This window comes from Cetorhinus maximus, chromosome 8 (assembly GCF_964194155.1).
Source record: "Cetorhinus maximus chromosome 8, sCetMax3.hap1.1, whole genome shotgun sequence".
Taxonomy (NCBI): domain Eukaryota; kingdom Metazoa; phylum Chordata; class Chondrichthyes; order Lamniformes; family Cetorhinidae; genus Cetorhinus; species Cetorhinus maximus.
Genome location: NC_135886.1, coordinates 115,001,379 through 115,026,867, shown reverse-complemented (window position 1 = coordinate 115,026,867; position 25,489 = coordinate 115,001,379). Strand labels below are relative to the sequence as shown.

Here is a 25,489-nt window from a genome sequence, read left to right as displayed (position 1 = left end):
AGGATATGGATGTACAGAGACTGAGGGGTTCAAATATATGCAAGTTCTAACAGTCAAAGCTATGAAAAGGCCAGTGGGAACTATCCATGTGGAGCATGGGAGAGCCCTGGCCCTGAAAAGGAACTTTTTTCACTTATCTTGGGGAGCATCTTTGTCCTTCAACATAGCCACCAACCTGCATTCACCTGGTATAAAAACAGAAAATGCTGGAAATACACAGCAGCTCAGGCAGCATCTGCAGAGAGAAACAGTTAACATTTCAGGTCTGAAGAAAGATCATCCTATTAACTCTGCTTCTTTCTCCACAGATGCTGCTTGACCTGCTGTGTATTTCCAGCATTTTCCGTTTTTATTTCAGATTTCCAGCATCTGCATGGTTTGCCTTCACCTGGTGGTGGCTTTCCTGGGCTAAAGTATAATTGAGGTCCCATTGTCACATTAGGGAAATTTGCATTGGTTTATGCGGCTCCTGGCAGGTACCTAAGCTACCTAACTGCAGTGGGCAGCTAAAATGATGGCCAGCTGGACTTCAGTGCAAAAAGGAACAGTAAGGTAGAATGCTTCATTTTATAGGCTGCCCCAATCCTGTCCCTTTCCCATTGCTTCCAGGTAGGTTGGATAAAATTAATTCCCAAGTGTTAATGATACAACTTTATATTTTAACAGATGCAGTGCAAAAGTGCATAGCTCTACTTATTGTAGCAAGTAAATTTTATAAACAGAAATCAAATATATAAAAAACACTAACAATATCTTACTCGTAAACTGTTGTCCAGCCATTTTCATTGTTCTTTGTTGCTAGCAGACCGGTGTTGCCATGGTATGTCATCATTGCTAAGTCATGGCCCTGGGCAGATACCCTTTTCAAGGCCCCATTGTTGCTGATAGTTAACCAATATACCTGACCACCAGGCACCACAAGCCATTGAGGTGCACCATTAGCATCTCTTCGAATATGTAGTGAATTGCCATTGTTGCCGGTAATGGTGCTAACGTCGCCCTCACTTGTGTAACTGAAGTTATAAACATAATCTCCCGTTATTAAGTTCAAAGTATTCAGGTGGGTCCCATTAATGTTAAAGAGATACAGCTCTTGATCTGCTGGTGAAGCTACTTCATAAACATTCAAGTGGTTGTAGCGGGGTTTATTCCTCCTCACTGCTCGGATGCGGATGTTGGCAAGGTCCGCTATGTACAATGTACCATCTGGAGAAACGGCCAAGGAGGTTGGTGTTTTCAACTTTGCATCCTTGGCATAGCCACCATCACCTAGAGAGAGGGGAGAAGGGATGATATTAATAACAACATAAGTGTTTTTTTAGATCACCAACTAGAAACCATTGGAATAAATCTAGGAGTCCACACAAATGTGATGTTACATTTGGAAGAAAAGTACAGTTAACATAAAAAGCTACTACTCCCTCAAATCTACAGCCAATGTTTGTGCAAACCTCTCTCCCCTGCGCACCCCCCCACTCAATCCCCACCAGCCCCCATCCCCCGAACACCTCCCATCAGCTGGAGAAACCCTGTTTATTCTGTGGCTATTATTTTGAAAATCTGATCAGCCAGTTGTTAATAGATTATCAACTTCCCCATTATTAAACTTCCTTTATTAATTACAGCTATCGGAGTATAGTCATTTTTGTAAATTTCCTTTTCATTTTCTGAAAGCGTTGATACTGGCTGGGATGCAGTGCAGTGAATGCCAACAGAAGATTGATAACTCCCCCAGGTGCCCATTCTTTAGGCGAGAGTCTAAACAGTGAGCATCAACAGGTTATTTGACCATTGAGGGAAATCACAGCTGAGTCAGAGCGTACTCTCGACCCACAGGCCTTTCAGCACAGGTATCAGAATCCCGGGCTGATGTTTCACTTCCCTCATCAGGGGTGCTGAAGCCAATTGTGCTTTACAAATGCATCAACTAGCTTTGCAGCAGCTTGATGAGCACATATTTTAGACAAAAAGTTAAAAAATTATGAGATTATACCTTGTGATACAGAAACAATTCATTGAGAAATATATTTGAAATTCATGGCAGTGTAATGAATTCTGTCTCACTCTTTGACAGTTGCATGTCAGTCATTTAACACAAACCACAGATCTATATCTTAAAAAATATAATCGTTATTTGACTTTGAAAAAACGTTGTTCCAATTTTATCCCCTCTTCTTCTGACTTGCTCACTTCTCATTCTATGTACACTAGCAGTTCTCCAGCACTTTTGTCCAACTTGCTGTTCTTCAAGTGTCAACCTTGACAGTGCATGCTGACAGACTGCTTCAATGTGGAGGGCATGGTAACTGAGCCTGATCCTGTTCTCACCTGTTGTTCACATTCAAACTCCATGGGTCACAGAACAGAAATCAGGAGTGGAAAACCTATAGTCCACTTCAACCATGCCGGCTGAGAACAGTTTACTCTTTACAGGCCATGTATTGAACCGGGGACATTCTAGTCCATATTCAAGCATTGGAATACTTGAATTCCATAAGGAACAAGTTATGAGGAATTTCTGTTCACACAGTAAGACTCTCCAAATTTCTAAAGAGAGATTGCAATATTTCAAAATGCACAAATTCAACTTTTAAAATGAATAAAGTTTGGCCCCAGTGCTCCAGCAACAATGAGCTGTAAAGCCCAGAAGGCCCCAATGTGGATTTCTGGGCTCTGCTCAATTAGTTGATCTCAACTTGGTAGCAAGGAGTGAGTGTGCGTGGAAGGCGAAGTGGGGGAGGGTGGAGGTATTTGGAGAAAGATACAGTTGATCTCAAGGCCTTTGGGTAAGGGAAGCAAAAGTTGGCCATGGTTCCCATTCTTTCTGGTTGTGCAGTTAACCCACTTGGAAGGTGAATGAGTGTGCATAAAGGATTGAGCTGGGATGTGATGGCTCCAAGATGGATGTGCTTATTAATTCTCACTCTCTAAAGTCATGCATGATGAATGGTCACTTGGGCCAAAGACCCATATATGCCCATGGAACTAATCATTAGGGTAAAGAGGGGAGAAAATACAGAAAATGAACAAGCTAAAATGCATGATGAGGACAAGAAGTGATAAATGGATGCCTTTTGCTTTTGATATAGAAAAAAATCAGAGTTTGGAAAATGAATAACAATTAATATGTGCTTCAATCCAATAGACTTTTACAATCTGATTAGGCGTAAAGTCATTATTTCCATAATAGATGTTATAGCTGATTGCCCTGAATCTCATCTGTACATTATTAGCCATGGTGTGTACTGCTGTGAGGACTGGCATTGACATTGTATGTGCCATTTGTGGGCATTCCCTTACTTCAAGTATGTTGCCCAAATTACAGCCAATTGTGCTTTGGGGAATAAGGTGAACTTCAAACTCCTCATTCTCCCAATAAAGAAGACACCACATAATGGACACGCTGTCTAAACTAAAGATCAATAACCAGTAATATTTTTCAATGGCAGTTGTTAAATCTGTCAATAAAACATTTAGTAGCTTATAGTGTCCACTGATCATGGAAAGCTTCCAGCAAACAGGTAGACATCATATGGTCAGTTTCCATGGTTATTTAGATATGTAGTAGACATCTAAATATGGCAAAATAACTGGAGGAATTCTTTGCTGTAGCTTTTCAGGATCTATACAATGTAGGGCAGAATTTTCTACTCGTCGGGCGGGCGGGCCCGACCCAATCTCCGGCGGGCGGGGAGTCGATCCCCGCCAGAGAAGTGGGCCCCGCCGCCATGTTATGAATTGGCCCGCCCAGCGTGACGTCCGGCGGGAAGCGCTATGCACTTCCTGTGCGGGCAGGGGGAATTCCCCAAAAGCGAGAATGCGCTCTTATGCGCATGCGCACGAAAGAGCGCACATCTCCCTGAGGCAAAGTGCTGCCTCAGGGAGATTGCTGACACTTATAAAAATATTAAAAATAGAGAAAAAGAAATCCCTAACATGTCCCACTCATGTGACAACATGAGATGGGACTTGTTCATAATTAACATAATAACTTCATTAAAACGTTTAAAACCCTACATGAAACCTCAACCCGCTGGTTGAGGTTTCATGTTTTCTCTATTTGCTGCTGGGGCTCCTGGCCTGCCCACCAACCTTAAGGTTGAACAGGCAGGTCCTTTAATTGTTTAAATGATACTGTCAATGGCCTCAATTGGCCATTGACAGGTCAGCGGGCGCACAGCTGATTTTGCTGTGCCCCCGCCTTCCTGAAAATTTAAATGGGGAGGGATGATGTCGGGGGTTCCGCCCAACGTCATCCTGTGTCATTTTACGCGTCGGCGAGTGGGCCCCGCCCCCTGCTCGCTGACGGCAAAATTCTGCCCATAAAGTTCTGCGCTTCTGACATCACCCAAGAGCTGAATTTTCATTGGGCCTCAGAATAGACATTAGCGGCAGTGCTGAATAAGTGCTCTCCAATGAGCCCAACAGCGATTGGGGGGACACTGGGAGTGGAAACGATGAGGGGGGTGCCTGCAGGTCTTTGCCTTAGATCAAATCTTATGCTGTGCTGAGCTAAACACAAAAATATAAAGCAACCTTTGACCTTATCGATTCTACTCAAGCCCTCAGGACTGGTAAACAACTGTTGAATCACTGAAATTACTGAGCTGCAGCAGCGGCCTTTTCCCCTCATCCAATGAAACATCTGGCCTAACAGCAGAGAGCCTTTAAAATAGATCCAGTGTAAGAGAAATTATTGTAGTGACAAAATCAAAATGTTAAACCACAAATGCAATTCAGGATTTGCTTGCAAATTTATATATTGTAAGCTTAACTCCAAAACCATTTTAAAAAGGGATTCCTTTTTTATGCTTACTTTTGATTCTCATGATGTGAAAACATTTATCATTACAGAAGCTAATAAATACTTATCAGCAGAAAAGCAAATATCAAAACTAAATCTTTGTCCCAATTGAATTTTGCCCTTTTCAGAAATCGACAACATTAATCATCATTAGTTTCTCTCCCCTACACTGTTCAGTAGGCCGGTGATCTAGTTTTAAAAATACATATGTGATAGTACAGAATTATCCCAATGTCTTTTTCCCAGATAACCAGAGAGACCAGGGTTAAACCAATGTAGAGTGAGAACAGAACAGGATGGAGTAAAATGATCCAGTTTACGCAAATTTTTACCTGAGCAATTTCATTATTAATAGATCTCTGTAAAAGATAAACAGTCATATGCTATATTGCTGCCCTTAGGTAAACCCAGTATGCTATCAGATATTACCATGTAATCGTTAAAAAACTTGAATTGTGTAATGCTTCACCCGAGTGAAGTCCAAGGTGGGGAGGAAGGGAGAATCGGGTAGATATTGCTGTTTAGGGGCATGAGAACAAAATGGTTGTAGAAACTCTGCTTGGAAATCAACTGTGCGGAGAAAAAGTGAGAATTCTGTAACTGGGCTGAAAGAATATTTCCAATATCTAAATGGGTGGGTGAAAAATCGAGCTATCCTCTTTTTTGTTTTAAACATGTTTGAAAAGTAAACATTAGCTGCTTAGTTTTCAATTATCCAAATTACTGGGTTGTTCACAACTGGAATGTCCAGACAGATGGACCTTACTCAACCGGAAAGTACCTTTCAACCATTCAAATCATTTAGCTGAAGTGCAGCTGCATCATGTGGCTCACATGGAACATAAACGTCGACATGGACCGGTTGGGCCCAATGATTTGTTTCTGTGCTGTAAATACTATGTAATAATTAGTCATTGGATTCAGTGGTTTCTGAACAAATCTCAAATTAATATAGCATTACCTGAGAAGCAGTTGCAGTTGGGGTCAATCTTGCAGTCACATTCTGTTGATGTGCCAGCAAAAATGAAGATCTCACCATTGGTAGTGACCTGCTGTATGCGGTTGATCTTTCTCTCATCTGTCTCCGCAATGTAAAGTACTCCACTGTGAGAAACAGCAATGGCTCTGGCTGACTCCAGAGTGGAGTGAACAGCCACCTTGCTCATGGGAAAATGGTTGATGCCTGGTACCTGGCAATGGATAGGCCGGCCTGCAACAATCCGTACACGACTGGTTTCTGAGACCTGCAGTACAATGTTGTTATCGAGCACGTAGAGGGAATTATCGATGGGGTTGACAACCAGATCAGTCGGCCATTCAAGGCGCACCTGCAAAGAGAAACGATTCGGACTTTATCAATGATCTGTTTAAGAATGACAAATTTGGTCTCCAATTTCTTTATGTATTTGAGCAAAGGCAAACATAAATTTTTCTTGTTGTATCAAAAATGACTTCATGTATTTATTGGGCTGAAACCACTGGTTGAGTTTTAAAAGGCTGAAAAACAGCATTTCAGTGACTTAAAAACAGCAGCTTTTAAGATTGCCGACCATTTCATTGACTGTACCTTACAAATTCCAAAGCCATTAAAAACAGAATCAGGTTGTCTAGAAGAACCCATTAAAGACAATTACCTTAGAGGAATGTGAATGACTACATCTCCTAACCCATTCACAAAACATCCAGGCAGCACCTGTATATTCAACTGCATGGTAATAAGCCATTAGACAAAATCACTTTGGACAATTGACCCCGGCAGAGAAAGGAACTCATCCAAATATAAACTAATCATGTCTAAACCTTGGACCTGGAATCAACTTGCCATGACCATGTTTGGGTAACTGGTGAGAGGGGTTCATGTGATGAGTCAACTAACCCTCTTTTGTGCTTTTAGGAAACTGTTTTTCTTCAGTCCAGAGAACAGAAGAAGCAGAAAACACAAGATGCAGGTGCCTGAGTAGGTATTCTCTCTCTCTCACTCTCCATCCTGCCTGCTAATTTGAGCCCTGTCTATTGTTTGACTGCCTACACACCGCAGGTAGTGTTTTAAGAATCAACCTGCTGCCTCAAGAAGCAAAGATAAATCATCCATAAACATTTTTAAATCGTCTCGACACCAAATCCAGAGGAACCATAGAGCCCAGCCTAAAACCAATCAAGTCATCAATCTATCAGATTCAAATATTATTGACTTTTGTTGTACTTTAAAAAAGTGTTTAATCTATCCTCCCACTTTGTAACTTACTTGTGTGTGATGTGAACCCTCGAATACACGTATGGGGATTCTATAGTCAGGGGAACAGATAGGCGCTATTGTGGCCGTCAACATGACTCCAGGATGGTGTTGCCTCCCTGGTGCCAGTGTCCGGGATGTCACTGAATGGCTGCAGGGCATCCTGAAGGGGGAGGATGTTAAGGCAGAGGTCATGGTACATGTTGGTACCAATGACATAGGTAGAAAGAGGGATGAGGTCTTGCATCAAAAATTCAGGGAGTTAGGCAGTAGACTAAAAAGCAAGACCTCTCAGGTTGTAATCTCTGGATTACTCCCAGTGCCACATGCTAGCGAGCTCAGAAATAGGAGAATAGCACAGATGAATACATGGTTTAAGAGTAGGTGCAGGAGGGAGGGTTTTAGATTCCTGGATCACTGGGACCGTTTCTGGGGAAGGTGGGACCTGTACAAGTGGGACGGTCTACATCTGAACCAGAGCGGGACTAACATCCTTGCGGGCGGGTTTGCTAGTGCTGTTGAGAGGAGTTTAAACTAATTCGGCAGTGGGAGGAGACACAGAATGTTAGCAGAATAGGGACACATCATAATACAGTAAAACAATCAAGTCAGAGGGAGTATAGATGCATTAAGTTGCAAGGGAGTAAGGAAAGGCGGGATGGCCTCTACTTTAATGCCAGGAGTACTACAGGTAAAACGGATGAGTTAAGGGTGAGGATTGACACGTGGAATTGTGATATAGTAGCCATCACTGAGACATGTTTGAGGGAGGGGCAGGATTAGCAGCTCAACATTCCGGGATATGGAATCTTCAGGTGAGACAGGGGAAGGGATAAAAGAGGAGGAGGCATTGCATTATTAGTTAAGGAGTCAGTTACTGCAGTAAGGAGGGATGATATCTTGGAGGGGGCATTGAATGAAGCTTTGTCGGTAGAGCTTAGGAATAAAAAAGGGGCAGCTACATTGTTAGGTGTTTATTATAGACCCCCAGATAGTCAGCGGGAAATTGAGGAGCAAATATGTGCACAATTTGCGGAGGTGTGTAAAAACAATAATAGGGTAATTATATTAGGTGATTTCAACTTTCCCAACATTAATTAGGATAGACATAGGCCAGAATTTTTCCATCGACGAGTTGGCGACGGGGTCCGCTCGCTGACGCGAAAATGATGTGGGATGACATCGGGAGGAACCCCCGATGTCATCCCGCCCCATTTAAATATTCAGGAAGGCGGGCGGACAGCGAAATCAGCTGTCCGCCCACCGACCTGTCAATGGACAATGGAGGCCATTGACAGGATAATTAAGCCAATTAAAGGCCCTGCCCGTCCAACCTTAAGGCTGGCGGGCAGGCCAGGAGCCCCAGTGAGCTTCTGAAAAAACATGAAACCTCATCCACTGGTGGGATGTGGCTTCATGTGTGTTTGAAAAAACTTTAATAAACTTTATGTGAAATTTATTAACATGCCTCATCTCGTGTGACATTGTCACATGAGGGGGACATGTTAATAATTTATTTATTTTTCTATTTTTTAAGTTTATAACACTTTCAGCGCTCTCCCTGAGACAACACTTAGTCTCAGGGAGATGTGCGCTCTTTCGCGTGCATGCGCGAAAAAGCGCACTTTGACAGTTGGGGAATCTCTCCCCACCCCCCCGCACAGGAAATGCATAGCGCTTCCCGTCGGGTGGCCCGCCCACTTAAAATGGCGGGGGGCTCGTTTTGGCAGCGGCGATCAGCTGCCCGCCCGCTGCCGAGTCAGTGGGGCCCGTCCGCCATCAAGGGTAAAATTCTGCCCATAGTGTTAAGGGCTTGGATGGAGTGGATTTCTTGAAATGTGTACAGGAGAACTTTTTAGGTCAACGTGTAGAGGGTCCAACAAGGGACGGCGCATTGCTGGACCTAATTCTGAGGAATGAAGCCAGACAGCTGGCCGAGGTGGTGGTGGAGGAGCATTTTAATGATAGCGAGCACAACATGCTACTGTTTAAGTTAGTTATGGACAAAAAAATAGACAAGTTGCAAAAAAAATGTTTTGGATTAGGGGAGAGTGGATTTTAGTAAAATAAGGCAGGATCTGGCCAAGGGTATACTGGGAACAGCTACTTGTGGGGAAATCTACAGAGGAGCAGTGGCGGGGGCATTCAAAAAGGAAATGGGGAGGGTACAGGCTCAACATGTTCCCTCTAGGTTGATAGGAAGGAGTAACAAGACCAGAGAGCCATGGATGACTAGAGATATTCAGGTTACAATGAGAAGGAAAAGAGAGGCTTTTAGCAGGTACAAGGGAAGCAAATCAGTGGAGGCGTTAGTGGAGTACAGAAAGTGCAGGGTGGAGCTTAAGAAAGCAAGTGGAGAGCAAAAAGGGATATGAGAAAGCTCTGGCTGGTAAAAGTAGGGAAAATCCCAAGATATTTTATAAGTATATCAATGGGAGGAGGATAACCAGGGAAAGAGTAGGGCCCATGAGGGACCAAGGGGGCAATCTATGGGTGGAGCCAGAGGACATCGCTAGAGTGTTGAATGAATACTTCACATCCGTCTTCACTCAAGAGAATGAGGATGAAGATATTGAACTCAGGGAGAGAGACTGCGAGGTTCCTAAGCAAATTGATATATGGAGTGACAAGGTGGTGTTGGCAGGCTTAAAAGTGGACAAATCTCCAGGTTCAGATGATTTGTGTCCCAGACTGCTGAGGGAGGCAAGGAAGGAAATCGCAGGAGCTCTGACCCAAATTTTTAATTCCTTTCTGGCCACGCGGGAGGTGCCAGAGGACTGGAGAACAGCTAATATGGTTCCGCTATTTAAGAAGGGTTGGAAACATAAGCCAGGGAACTACGGGCCAGTGAGCCTCACGTCAGTGGTAGGGAAACTATTGGAGACAATTCTGAAGGAGAGAATCTATCTCCACTTAGAGAGGCAAGGTTTGATCAGGGATAGTCAGCATGACTTTGTCAGAGGGAGGTCATGCCTAACAAATTTGATTGAATTTTTTGAGGAGGTGACCAGGTGTGTAGATGAGGGTAGTGAAGTTGATGTAGTTTATATGGATTTTAGCAAAGCCTTTGACAAGGTCCCACATGGGAGACTTATAAAGAAGGCAAATGCACATGGGATACAGGGTAATTTGATAAGGTGGATTCAAAGTTGGCTTAGTTGTAGGAGACAGAGGGTGATGACAGAAGGATGCTTTAGTGACTGGAAGCCAGTGTCCAGTGGCATACCACAGAGATCTGTGCTTGGTCCCCTATTATTTGTTATTTATATAAATTACATAGATGACTATGTGGGGGATAGGATTAGTAAGTTTGCAGATGACACAAAGATTGGCCGGGTGGTTAACAGTGAGACTGAGTGTCTTGGGCTACAGGAAGAGATAGACGGGATGGTCAAATGGGCAGTTAAATGGCAGGTGGAATTTAACCCTGAAAAGTGTGAGGTGATACACTTTGGAAGGAGTAATTTGACAAGGAAGTATTCAATGAATGGCATGACACTAGGAAGTTCTGAGGAACAAAGGGACCTTGGCGTGTGTGTCCATAGATCTCTGAAGGTGGAGGGGCATGTTAATGGGGTAGTGAAAAAGGCATTTGGGACACTTGCCTTTATCAATCGAGGCATAGATTACAAAAGTAGGGAGGTCATGTTGGAGTTGTATAGAACCTTGGTGAGGCCACAGCTGGAGTACTGTGTGCAGTTCTGGTCGCTACATTATAGGAAAGATGTGATTGCACTGGAGGGGGTGCAGAGGAGATTCACCAGGATGTTGCCTGGGATGAAACATTTAAGTTATGAAGTGAGGTTGGATAGACTTGGGTTGTTTTCATTGGAGCAGAGAAGACTGAAGGGCGACCTGATCAAGGTGTACAAGATTATGAGGGGCATGGTCAGGGTGGATAGGGAGCAGCTGTTCCCATTAGTTGAAGGGTCAGTCACAAGGGGACATAAGTTCAACGTGAGGGACAGGAGGCTTAGGGGGGATGTGAGGAAAAACGTTTTTACCCAGAGGGTGGTGACGGTCTGGAATGCACTGCCTGGGAAGGTGGTGGAGGCGGGTTGCCTCACATCCTTTAAAAAGTACCTGGATGAGCACTTGGCACATCATAGCATTCAAGGCTATGGGTCAAGTGCTGGTAAATGGGGTTGGTAGATAGGTCAGGTGTTTCTTACGTGTCGGTGCAGACTCGATGGGCCGAAGGGCCTCTTCCGCACTGTGTGATTTTGTGATTCTGTGAGAGAGAGTTGGAGCATTTTTATTATTTTTATTTAAACCTGGCGTTAAGTACAATAAATGCTATTCTCTTTTCTTTTTAAAAAACTTATAAGGAAACTTGTCCGTGTATGTCTTTTACAGTCATAGCACATAAAGTTAAACACTCACTGAATTGGCAAGCATATCCTTTTTTAAAAAACCCTGTTGTGGATAGACAAGGAGTGGGAAAAGAGGGAAGCCATTCTACCCCTTCTCATTTGACCTTAAAATTTTCAATATTTGTTCATGATTCTTTCCATTAGCTTCAAATATTTCTTTCCTTTTTTTATTCATTTATGGGATGTGGGCATCGCTGGCTTAGCCAGCATTTATTGCCATTCCTAGTTGCCCTTGAGAAGGTGGTGGTGAGCTGCCTTCCTGAACTTCTGCAGTCCCTGCGGTGTAGGTACACCCACAGTGCTGTTAGGGAGGGAGTTCCAGGATTTTGACCTCGAAGGAATGGTGACATATTTCCAAGTCAGGTCGGTGAAAGGCTTGGAGAAAAACTTCCAGTTGGTGGTTTCTGTCCAATTCTCTACAAATCCTCATTCCGATCATAAATGGAGCTCTGACATCAGAACCAAAAATTCTGGAAACATTGATACTGCATGGCTCTGAACCTTAGCTTTGTTTGAATAACTGTAATACTCTTAACGCTAAGCGCTGCTTGTGAAGAAGGAGGCAATTCATTTTGAAATGAAAGAGAGAGCAGAAAGTGACATGTAATTTAAAGGCAACAAGCATCCAATTTTGAGAATTGACTTATATTACAGAAGCAGAAAAATGTATTTCCACCAAAGTGAGAGATTGTAAGCAGTTCACATCAAGTTAATCAGATTATGGGTTTGGAGCTTCTTTAGGGCACAAAGTGATTAGTAATTTAAGTCAGCTTGTTTGCCCAAATCTGATTTGCTTCATGTGGCTCCAGTACAGCTGGATTTGCACCTTGACAGAGTGGCAATTTATGCTCCAAATTTTCCGAATTAGCATCAGAGTCAATATCTTTTCAGTAGGAAAACTTTATTATTTTAATTCCAATCTTTCACTTCTTCTACAATCTTCAGCTGCTCAAAACCTAATATTGGTTGTCACTTAATTATGACTTCCATGATTTGCCTCATCTCTTTCACTCTTTTCAACCTTGGTGGTTTGTTGAATATAGACTTTACTGTGAATTGTATGTAAATCCACCCGAAAAAAGTAAATTTGTAGTTTTATTATGTATGCATAGCCACAAATATATTCACACTTACTGGGGAGAATTTTTCCCATGTCAGGCGGACCGGTTGGGAGCAGGCGTGGGGCAAATCGCCGCCTGCGATCAGCTGCGCCCTGCCATTTTACATGGGTGGGCCATTTAAGGCCCGCCTAGCGTGACGCACAGCTGGTAGCGCCTTACTACCTGTGCGGGCGGTTGTGGGGGTGGGGGGGGGGGGGGGGGGGGGGAGAGGGAGAGTCAGACCCTGCGCGTGAAAGAGCGCAGAAACCTCCCTGAGGCATGAAGCTGCCTCAGGGAGATTAAGTTCACATTGAAAGTTTCAAATAAAGAAAGATTAAAATTATTTAGACATGTTCCCTGATGTGACAGTGTCAGATGAGCTGGGGCATGTCTATGAATTGTGAAAAAAAAAATTATTTATTTACTAAAACCTTCAGGAAACTTCATCCCGCCCGTGGATGAGGTTTCCTGAAAAACGCGAAGGCCGCTTGGGCTCTTCGCCTGCCCGCCAACCTTAAGGTTGGACGGGAAGCCCTGTTAATTATCTAAATTGGTTTCTTAATGGCCTTAACAGGCCTTTGACAGTTTGGCGGGCATGCAGCCGCCCATGGCGTGCGCCCGCCGAACGAAAGATCTGAATGACGTGTGGTTACGTCAGGACGCATGCCCGCCGACACCGCGCGTCATTTTACACGTCGGCATGTCGGACCCGCCCCCGCACGCCGACGTGAAAATTCTGGCCACTAAATTGAGCTATAAGTGAAAAATATGGAAATAGAGCAAATTGGCATTCACTTGGGTCATCTAATAATGATTGAAATATGAAAGAAATTAAACAGAGGATAGAAATTACAAAAATAACACTTAACCACATGGAAAAGTTTTTAGTGTAATTGTAAAATTATGCTTGTGATGAGGTAGTGTTAAATTAACAGTTAATTCACAGTCAATGGGCAAAAAATCAATCCCAGAATGATTAAGTGTTATGTATAGTAATAGCCATGTACAAATACAGAAACTGGCTGTTTTGAACAGCGAAGGAGGCAGAAGATTAGAGGCAACTGAGTCACATTGCAACAGAAATAGATCAAAACTGAAGACTGACTAATGACAGGGTTCTTGAAGTAATCCAAGAAAAGGAGAATTGCTTACTACCAGCACATCACTCTGGAGTCAAAGAAAGTTGTTGGGTTGTCTGGAAAAGTAATACAACAAATAAAGGCAAAACACACCACCTTTAGATATTACAATGGAATCAATAGATGTAACTTCAGGGGCTGATAAAATCCATGTTTGCAGCGCTTGGGAAACAGGAGTAGATTGATCCTCAAGTTTCAGAGAGAAAAAGAATGCATGAGGAGGCATTAACAATAACTAACATTGCAGAACCCCAATGGATAGTTGGGCTCTAAAATGAAATATGTAAATGAAATATGTAGAAAACCAAAATAATCCAAAGTCAAAACATTTCTTTATATTTTGGGATTGTCTGCCTACATTAAAATGTATAGATGCCTGCTAACATTGAAACCTACCTTTTGTTCAATGGATAATGCAATGCTCAGTATAATACTGAACCATTTTAACTCGAAAAGTCTGGCCTGTCATTTGATTTACGTTGGTTTATTGATAGGTAAGCTCATGTTCCCTCAAGTAGAAAAATAAAATAAGCCAACCTTCATTCTCCTGTTCAATTTCCAACAACTCCTGGTTAAAAAAAATGATTAAACATATCCCTGCTGACTGAACGCCACAGAAACATTGATATTAGAAACTTCAGCAAAGTCCACAGAAAGTATGGCTTAATTACAAACCCCTCTGCCATTTTCCTTCCTCATGGCCATCTGTGATAACATCAAGTTACAACAAAAGTAAGCCATTGTAAAAATAATTAAAAATTGCATGGTGATAAAATATCTACATACAGCAAGACATGGGATGCTTTCATTATTAAGTCTGACCCCAGTTGTAAAATATCGCATTTTTGTCTTAATTCAAGAGATTAGGATTTGGAGATGAAAAGAAGGTGACGGATCTCTGCAGAGCTCTTGGCCACAAGTCAGGAGCAACTAAAGGATTTCTACATATTATTGCTAGGATTGTAATATTGTCTCAAAATGAAAAGCACCCAGCCTGTTATTCCCTCTGGCTCCTTCAGCGATTTGTACGCCCTGAAGGAATTGGTGTTATCCTAACGAAAGCTAACTTCATACCAAAAATAGTACATCACATTGAATAGTTCAATGTCACATTTATCAATGAGAGGAATCATACTTAGAAATTTCCATCGCTGGGAGTGAATCTGTTATTCCACCATATTGTAGAATGCAGCATTGACTGATTTTGCAGCTTTTAAGAAATTAACTGATTTTAAACAAAATCTATTATTGGAAATCAATGTTGGCAAGTATGTTGGAAGTCAATTTCTACCTATAGAAAGACTTGCATTACATTCACTGCAACAACTAACAGGGCCTATTTATCTGCACTGTGATGGCTTACCTTTTCTTTTCTATGTAATAAAGGTTCCACCCTCTCAGTTCTCTTCATTCAAGGCTGTAGAGCCCAGTTTTTTGGGTATTCTCTTATTGCTCAATCTCTAATTCTGGCTATCAGTTTCATGACTCTTTTTTTCAATATTTGTGTGTCTTGTTGGTCAAAACCAGACACAGTACTTAGCGTGCAGTCACTGCACACACTAGAGCACTGTACAATTTCAGGAAAAACCTGTTAAGACATATATTCTGGGGATTCAGCAATCCTGTTCAGCAGTCGATTCGCTTTGTTAATTGCTGTTCCTCAGTGACTTGGCATGTTAAGTGATGATTCCACTAACGCCCCTCCCTCTCTTTAACTTGTCCTTTAGCTGTTCCCACAGTGCCTTATACTAAGTATTTGTAGGTTCTATGACTGAACCTCTGAGTTTGGCAACTTTACATCCTGTTTTAAATCTAAATTATTGATTTAAACCCCAAGGGGTTTCAGGATCTAGGGCAGATACCTTGAAGCCCTCCATTGAGTATCCCGCCCTACCAAACTCATATCCCTCTCCAAACAAGTACCTGCAGCTTTCTTACTTTCAGTCCATTTCTTACTCTGTTTTTAGTTTGGCACATACATTTTTAAATGAAATAAGTATTGTATTTCCAATGAGCAAAGTTTGAGACGTAGTGAGTAGTGGTTGACAGTTTTCAGTCTATGGAATCAAAAATTGGGAGAGGTAGTTAATGGGTAGCCAATTTGATATCACTAGTTGTACACTATTACCCAAAGTCAAAATTACCCCCAATTAGTTTTAGATATTCTGCATTCAAATCAGAGTGAATATCATGAAATAGTGTAGTACTATGTTGGACTTTGAATAAACTACTACAGTTTTTCTCCTCTCTTCTAACCATGGCTATCAGGTGCATTCAGTACTTTATCCACATGACCTTCCTCACACCTGACCTTAAACATTGACTTTAGGTTAAATTAAGGGAGCCATCACTGTGAAACTTTATCCAGTACATGCACACTTTCTCGTAGGAGTGACTTGATGATGATCAGGAATGGAAACCCTGACTGATGTATCTTCCACCTAGTCCAGCTGCTGTTATGACTATACATGTAGTGCCCTGCCTCTGATCTGGCTGAGATCAAGTGACTGAGGGCAGACAAAGAATTGAACTTGGGATCATGCAGTATATACTTTGCCAATTTGAACATTTTGAAGATAGTTATCCTCATCAAAAAGCTTTTCTGGATCATAAACAGTAGAATTACGACAAATCAATGCAAATGTTTGAAAAATCAATGCCTTTTCATATCCAACATGACACCTGCCCCTCTTACAGCTATTCACTGTTTTCTCTGGTGACCAGTCAGGTTTTCCATTCATTGTGGTTGGTAGCCTGCCAAATAATGTTTGTAATTCATGTCACTTTAACATAAGTGAATTCACTTAGTGCTTCTGGTTTTCCTGGCTGCACTTTGGAAGCCAGTAATAACGTTTACTTCACTCAAAGATGATAAATTTCGGCATAATCTTGGCACATGAAAAGTTATATTTAATCATGAGGATGGTGAAATTATACTCTATTTAAATTAACTTATAAGAGCACTACAGGCCAGTTCAATCTCAGCCTATGCTGGGTTAGCAGATATCAGCCAGGCAGTGGTAGAACCACACCATACAGGGAAGACAATTTGGTCCATTGTGCTTCTGCCAGCTCTTTGAAAGTGCAAGCCAATTATTCCCAGCTTTTTCTCCTTTGCCCTGCAAAATTTACCTTTTTAAGTTTTTATCCAATTTCCTTTTGAAAGTTATCATTGAATATGCTCATGCCACCCTTTCCAGGTCATAACAACTCACTGGCCAGGATTTTTAGCTCGGTGGGTGGGCACACACCCGACCCAACCGAGCGTGAAATGACGCGTGTTGAATTCAGCTGAGCGTGCAGATGTCAACATGTAGTTGCGCGATAGTTCGGTCGGCGGGCGCGCGCTGGAGCCAGAAGCCCATCCACCGACAATTAAAAGGCCTGTTAAGGCCATTAAGTATTCAATTGTCCTGAATTTTTCACTGCCCATTCAACCTGACAGCTGACAGGCAGGCGAAAAAGCCAAGCAGCCCTTGCATTTTTTTTGTAAACCTCATCCATGGGCGGGATGAGGTTTCCAAAATCAAATATCAATTAAATAAAAACTTAAATTTTTAATTAAAAACGTCCCTGCTCATTGACAGAGTCACATGAGGGGACATGTTTCACTAAATTTTTCTGATGTTTAATAATGTTTTCAAAATGTTTTCTTCATCGCCCTGAGGCAGCTCTGTGCCTCAGGGAGATTCTTCAGCTCTCTTTCACACGCATGTGGGAAGTGCATGCTAGGCTGGCTCGCATTCCTCCCCCTGCTCGCACAGGCAGCGCTCAGCCTTAATTGGCCCACCCGCATAAAATTGTGGTGCATTGTGGGTCATGGGCGGCGGTCGGCTTACTGACCCCCGCTGATCCTGCACACCAAGGGGAAAATTCTGCCCATTGAATTGGAACCTTCTTCCTGTCTTTGGTGCCCCAGGCTTATGAATGTGTTAAATCAGACTACATTTTCTTCTCTTGATTGTTCCAGATAATGCACTCTGGATATGTGTGTTTTGCATGACACAGCACTGAGCTTGGCTATCTTTGGTGAGTGCCTGGTGCCCTGTGGAATTGTACCCCAGCAAGGAGGGGAGGAAAGTAGCAGAGAAAATTGATGCAAAAATAAAAATAGAAAAAGAAAGTTGACAAGGTGAGATCAGGGTTGAAGATTTCCTCCAAGTGACATGAGCAGCAAAATTTTAAACCTGTTTTAGAGGAACACATAGTTTTGTTATACTTTGAATACAGATGCACAGAAAGAAAAATGACCCATGGGTGATGGGTAAAAATGGGTGATATCCCACCTGTTTTTTCCTTCCATTGTCTTCAAGGAAATAAAACTTGGGTGTTTTGTATAATCATAGAATGATACAGCATAGAAGGTGACCATTTGGCCCATTATGCCTGTGGTGGTTAATTTGCCATTGTCTGTTTCAAACCATTGACCAATATTAAAATACCTATTTCCCTAGTGTACCCAGACTTGCATATTACAACAATTCCTTGAAGGCAGATAGTGTTAGTTTACTCACCTCAACACAGAGAAAGTAGACATTCTTTCTGCCAAATGGCACTAGAACGTCTTGATCAGAGAAAAAAACTGTACAATCTTTGTAACGCTTTACTTCAATGAAAAAAATGGATGGCGTGCAAGCAAAAACATAACTAAAATAAACACAAAATCATAAAATATACTGAAAACCTAAATATCACAGACTGCAACATTTTCTTTGACTATGCCCCGAGGAGACCTGCTCTTGTCTTGTATGATTTATTCGTGCAGCTGTACATTACCCTGTGTGGACTCTCTAGCTGCACCTTACCGTGTTCTCATTAACATTTCTGTCTGTACACAGCAGCAAGACTCTCACCTCACACCTCAGTGTTCTAGGTTCAAATCTTGATGGAGAATAAGGATCAAGCTGCAGTCATCTTTGTAATGAATTCATTAATTTTCAGTTAACTCATTATGCGCAGCTTTATTGTTTGTGTTCTATTCAGAAATGCAAACAAAAGGTTCACTTGAAGAGGCAGAGATGGTAGTTCTTCAACTATTAGCAGTGACCTTAAAGAATTTAAAGATGCTTTTTAATTGGCAATATTTTAATTCGGAATCTGTGAGACCAGCATCCATGAGCTGACTTGTGGTATTATGATGCTAAATCTGGATCCCTTACACCAGTGGCAAACTCATGAAAAAGTTACTTAAACAAGTATTCTGGTTAAGAGCCTCCTTAGCTGGCAGCCTTAATGAGGACATCCCATTGGTTGTGCCAGTATAGTTTAATTGGGAAAGAGAAATATGGCACAAGTGCCATTAACCTTTCTGGAAAGTTCTTACATTCTTGATGTTGTTTTCTTCTATGGCCCCACAATTATTCCCCAATGCCATGGGCTGGAATTCAATTTTCATACATACTTAATAATTAGGCAAACCAGGAAAACTAGGGGCTGAATTTTATTCTGGGGCGGTGGTTCTGCCCACTTGAGTAAAATTCAGGGGCAAGCCACAGTTATTAAATGGCTGATGGCCCTTTAATTGGCTTGAGGCAGGTCTTACGTCCCCTTCCAAGAGAAAGTCATGCCTCAGAGAGCTGCCAGCCAACCAAGGGAATTAGGCTGGCAGCTCTCAGGCCCCAACAGCATCACCGGGAGTGGTGGCCACTGCAGTGAGGTCAAAAGGAAGGTGACCAGCATTGAAGCCACGATGTAAGATGAGTCTTGGTTCTCACCGGGACAGCCTGGCAAGTCTGGCAAGGGATGAGGGGGTGTGAGGGGGCATTGCTTAGAGAGGGCAAGGGGGTAAACAGGGTGAGGATTACACCTTGGGGTGCCCAAAGAGGCATCCATCACCCCCCCAACATCCCAGCACCATAGCTCATCAGGTTTTATCTGGTGGCCTGGTGGCCAGGCATGGGCCTATCCTGCCATTGGTAAAACCCCAAGGTGGTGGGAGGAGGCACTTAAGGGCCTCAACTGGCCCATGGTTGAGCCTCCTGCACCACTGGTAAAATCGCAACAGAAGCAGGTAGGGGAAAGTAGGTAGCTAGGTAGCAGGAGCGGTGCCATTAGGATGTCATTCAAACTTTAGGAACCCCCCCCCCCAGGCCATCTCACCCTCCGGAAGACTGCAAAATTTCAGCCTATGTTTTGGGGGTAGAAATTGAAGCTGCTGCATTCCTTTCATGGATACCTAAAAAGGATACCTAAAAAAAGAAACTGGAAATTGAGTGGGGCTATTTCTCAGGTGTCCCTGGTGGCTGGTAACAACAGGTGTTAGGTTCCTTAAATATTTAAATGAGGGCCTAAGGTCTGTTTTACATTCGCTTTCAGGAATTGGGCAATGATGAGTGGGGCAGGCATTAGGATTCTTCAGTAGGGGCTAAGTTTTGGAAAAATGTTTATTTACAAACTTTCTGAGAAACCAGGAGCAACATCAATGTTTCCCCGACTACACATTGATCCTGATTGTGCCATCTGTTCCTTTTTGTCCTTTTCTGTTGCCTGCTCCAACCTACCACCGGACACATCTTTTGTGTATTCCCTTGTTCCATTGCAACCTCCCTTTTGCCTTGCACCATCATGTTTTTGTCATTTAATCTCTCCTCTCTTCCACACAGACTTTCTCTTTTGTTCTTTTCCTCCCCTCCCCTCCCTCTCTGTCTTTGTACATACTTTAAACCCTGTTACATCTCTAACAACTCTTTCTCGAGCTCTGATGAAAGGTCATTGACCTGAAATGATAACTCTGTTTTTCTCTCTCCACAGATGCTGCCAGGCTTGCTGAGTATTTACCGAATTTTCTGCTTTTGTTTCGGATTTCCTCCTGGGTATTACCTAGGTGTCTCTAGTGGGGCAAGCAACCTAAGTAAATGTGGTACAAGCACTGACAGCACATTCAAAAAACTTTAATGAGGCCTGAGGCCCAGTTTCAGGCTGGTCTCAATTGCAGCATCCAATGCTTGCATGGTGATGATTCTAGGTCTGCTGTCTTGCTTCTACTTTGTATAATGTTTCAGAATCTAATCTGCAGCTTTAAGCATTTACCTGAGAAATATCCATGACTGAATCGCAGCTCAGAGGTTGTGTTGAGGTTAGGCCATTGGAACCTATTATCGTCGTGATTACACCATCCTGATCAACCCTTCGAATGGTAGTTCCATCCACAAAGAAGATGAATCCATACTTATCAACAGCAATCCCTACATAGAAACAGCAATGCAAAGAAAATAAAAGACATTGAAAAAGTTGGCAATATGTCAAAATAAATAACTTAATTTATAGTCTTTTGGTAGTACAGAACTTGAGTATTGCTGAAAAAGAGACATGTTGAAGCTTTTCGTCTTACACTCATCAGGACACTTTGCAAGAATACCAATGTAAGGGGAAAATAACAATTTTTCCTGTATGTGAAGAGAGTGCTGATTGGTTGGCAAGTGGACTCTGATTGGTAGAGGCATTGCCATAGAGAATGCACCAGTGATTTCCCTTATATTGATAGTCTTGCAAAGCGTCCTGATGGATGCAAGACAAAAAGCTTCCACGTCTCTTTATTCAGCAAAACTTAATTTTTATCATGCCTTTCAAGAGCCCGGAACATTCTGAAGCTCTTCAAAGCTGATGAAGTACTTCACATTGTAGTCACAGTTGCACTGCAGGAAACGTGGCAGCCCATTTGCACAGGTCTAGATACCACAAACGGCAATGAATTAGGTCTGCAGCTAATCTGCCTTTCACTGGGCAGAATTTTTCATCCCACAGGCGGGTGCGCGCCTGACCCGGGTAGGAGTGAAATAGTGCACGATAATGTCGGACGAGCGTCCCGACGTCATTGTGCACTCTTGCGATATTTCACTCAGCGTGTGCGCGAGACAGGCGACAGCGCGCCTGCCGACAATTAGGAGGCCTATTAAGGCCCTTAATCAATTAATTAAATTGAATTTTTTGTCTGCCCTCCATTCGGTCGATGGGCGAGCGAATAGACCAGGCAACCTTTGCATTTTTAATGAAGCCTCATCCACGGGCAGGATGAGGTTTTGGACAGTAAATAAAAAAAAACAATAAAAATTCTTAAAATTCATTTTCCACATGTCCCTGTTCATGTGACAGAGTCACACGTGGCGACATGATTTCCTTATTTTTGAAATCTTTATCTTTCAGGTTAAAAATCTTCAGCTCCCTGAGACAGCTCTGTGCCTTCAAGGAGCTTTTACTGAGCGCACCCATGCGCATGCGCACACTTCAGCGCTCATGCTCCTCCCACACCCCCCACCCAGACAGTGCTGAGGTTATCGGCGCGCATTTCACGCTGGCTGGCCGTTAATTGGCCAGCCAGCATGAGATTGCGGCTGGGGCCCGATCGCGGGCGGACTGTTGCGCGGCCGCTCCCGGGTCCACCCTCCGCACCCATCCAATGAGGGGGAAATCCTCCCAATTGTGTTAGTTGAGGAACAAATGTTGCTAGCATACCAGGGGAACTCCACTGCTCTTTTGCATGTAGCTAAGAGGTAAGGTGGGGCCAATAATGCATTTTCAAGAGTGTAGCACTCCTTCAGTACTGCACTGAAGTGTCAGCCTAGATTATGTCCTCAAGCATTTGGGATGGGGCTTGAACTTGAAACATTTGGAAGCAGGTTGGACTATTACCGTTGAACCAAGGATGACAACAAATAAACACTTCCTCTACACTCCCTGGATAACCAAAGGTAACAGATAGAGTAAAGCACCTTCTACACTGCCCCATTAAACACTCCCATGTCAAGAACGCACAGGTTCGAGATAGGGTAAATCTAACTAGCAATAATATGGAGAATTAGTAAAATTGCTGCAGCTCAATTAACTATGCTATCCAACTTCATGTCTGTACCAACAATGCACTAGAGACAGTGGCAATTTCCAAACCATAATTAAATATAATTATCTACACCGTACATTGCTACAAGTGTGTTTTGGATAAACATGAATTATTTCTAATTGCAGGCAAATACAAACATAGGTTACTGAACCGCATTTTCAACACTGCTGACAACTGCTCTCATTCATAGTCATTTTCTGTTTTATTTTTAATATTTACAGAATATGTTTTTAAGTATTTTGTTACTAACATAAACTATGTGTTGTGAATTTGACATATTGCTCAACAGTTTTACTCCATTTTGATCTATTTCAGAATTTTACGATTATCTTGTTCAGGGAGCTGAAATTTTAAAGCTGTATTTTGATGAAAATAGGAATGTATTCCATAGTTACCTTTCTTTTTCAACAGCACTTGGTCTTATATACAATAGATCCAGGGTAATTGCCAGCACTAAGTCTTAAACATTTGGAGACTGCATGCATCATATCTTGACCCAATGAACAATTAACTTATTTTCTTCAGAGCATATTATTTGTCTACCAGGGCTCAGTGATATTAATTTTACCTGTGAGTCAGGGGATTCTGGACTCAAATCCCAACCCAGCAATTGAGCACATAACTTAAGTTGACACGTAAGAGCAGTACAGAGGAAGTACTGCACTATGGGAAGTGTCACCTTTCAGATGAGATGTTAAACTGAGACCCTATCTTGCCTCTCAGGTGAATGCAAAAGGTCTGATGGCTCCATTTTGAAGAAGAGCATTGGATTCCCCCTGGTGTCCTTATTGATATTTATCCCACATCATCAATAAGAACAAGTAGATGATCTGGCAGCATCTGTGGAAAGACATGTTCTTTACAGACGCTGCCAGACCTACTGAGCGTTTCTAGCATTTTCTGTTTTCATTTCAGAATTTCCAGTATCTGCATTAGTTTGCTTTTGTATTAGATGATCTGATTCAATCATACTGCTCTTTGTGGGGCCTTGCTGTGCACAAATTGGACATCACATTTCCTACATTACAACAGTGATTTAATTTTAATAGTACTTCATTTGTTGTAAGGGGCTTTAGGGTGTCCTGAGGTCATGAAAGCAGCTATATAAATGCTAAACTTTCTTTTCATCCATAGAAAAAAACAATTATATAAGGTTACCATCTGCTTGGTCCTAAGGGGCAGCTTGGTTTTATGCCATGCGCATTTTGCGAGTCAGCCAATGGCAGTCATTACTTTCCCTACGTATGTATTTAGCTCTGCATCAAGGGACAGATTGTCTGTCACCGTGGGCCCAAGGTAGCAGAATTTGCTAACCAGTTCCAGTGCTGTGTTGTTTAGTGTGTTCGGGGCGTAGGTCTAACACCTTATCCCATGATCACAGTTTTCGTGATGATTGTAGGCAGGAAGAGCAAGTTACAGGCATCAGAGAGACAGTCCATGAGTCTTTGTAGCTGAGTTTCCGTGTGGTGCAGCATTGTCAGTGCAGGGAAACTCCCTGATCAGGATGTGGCCTTTTTGTCTTCACTTTCAGTCTGGATAGATTGTAGAGCTTCCTGTCTGACCTAATGTGCAAGTAGACTCCTTCTATATTTGCAGGGAAGGTGAAGGTCGGATGCCAAAAAGAGTAGGGGATAGGGCATAGCCCTGTTTCACTCCATTCTTCACTCTGAAACTGTCAGGAGTGGAGCCATCAAACTGTACAGGTCAATGCATGTTGTCATGGAAGGAGTGGATGAGAGTGAGGAGCTTTATCGGACAGCCAGTTTTCCCCAAAATCTTGAATAGCCCTGATGGTGTCGAATGCCTTAGTGAGATCTACAAAAGTAATGTAAAAGGGTATGCCCTGTTCCCTTTTTCTTGTAGCTGCTCTATGGAGACGATCAAGTCTGCAGTTGATCTGCTGGCTCAGCAACCACACAGTGATTCCAGCTACGCCTGGTCTGCAAGTACATGGAATCTTTTAATTATGACCCTAACAAAGGCTTTCCCATGACGCTACGGAGTGAGATGCCCCTGTAGATGTTGCCATCTCCTCTTTCATCTTTGTTTTTGTGCAATGTGATGATTTTGGTGTCATGCATCTCCTGCGGAATTAAACTTACTTTCCAGTAGAGAAGGAGAAGGTCATAAAGGACTTGCAAAAGATGCATGGACTAACATCAAGCTGACTTTTAGGACCAAGCAGATGGCTTGTGTTCTCAGCACTTCGCTGCATGGCTGTGAATCATGTATGACTTGCAGCTACCAGGAAAAGAAGCTCAATAATTTCCATCTCCGCTTCTACAGCACATTCCGGGTATATCCAGGCAGGACAAATTCATGAATGCAGCAGTCTTCTCAAAGACAGAGTTCCCAAATGGTTGGCACTAAACGAACAGGGGTGGCTTTGTTGGATCAGGCATGTCAGCAAGATGGAAGATGGTCACATACACAAGGACCTTCCATATGGTGAATAGCTGGAACCAGATGACCAGTGGGACACCCAAGGCTCTGCTTTAAGGATGCTTGCAAGTGTGACATGAAAGCCATAAACATCAATTAATACACCAGGGAGCCCCTAGCTGGCACAAGAAGGAATGATGAAACCTCCTCTGGGCTGGTGTGCAGTACTCTGACGACAAATGGCTACAGAAGGTTGGAAACAGGCATCAATGCCAGAAACAACAACTCATAGGGAGAATTTTCTCCTCGTCGGGAGGGCTTTGACGGGAATGAGTGCAGGCGGGCGCGAAAGAGCGCAGAAATCTCCCTGAGGCACAGAGCTGCCTCAGGGAGATCAGGTTGATATGTAAAAATTTAAATAAAGGAAAAGAAAAATTTTTAAGACGTGTCCCCTCATGCGACACTGTCACGAGTTGGGACATGTCTATGAACTTTTTTGAAAATTTTTATTACAGTTTAAAAACCCTCATGAAACCTCATCCCGCCCGTGGATGAGGTTTCATGATAAATGCGAAGCCCACCTGGGCTCTCCGCCTGCCCGCCAACCTTAAGGTTAGATGGG

The 25,489-nt window shown here is 42.7% G+C and overlaps 1 protein-coding gene across 1 annotated transcript in view; it reads right to left on the bottom strand.

The window, feature by feature from the left end:
* The window catches only part of tenm1 (teneurin transmembrane protein 1), a 1,283,715-nt gene that overhangs the window by 84,503 nt on the left and 1,173,723 nt on the right, over positions 1–25,489 (bottom strand). The window contains exons 23-25 of the mRNA XM_078547452.1: positions 20,679–20,833; positions 5,766–6,132; positions 759–1,269 (exon numbers count right to left, since the gene is read on the bottom strand). Of these exons, the coding sequence (XP_078403578.1) occupies positions 759–1,269; positions 5,766–6,132; positions 20,679–20,833 (1,033 nt within the window). The remainder of the gene's footprint in view (positions 1–758; positions 1,270–5,765; positions 6,133–20,678; positions 20,834–25,489) is intronic.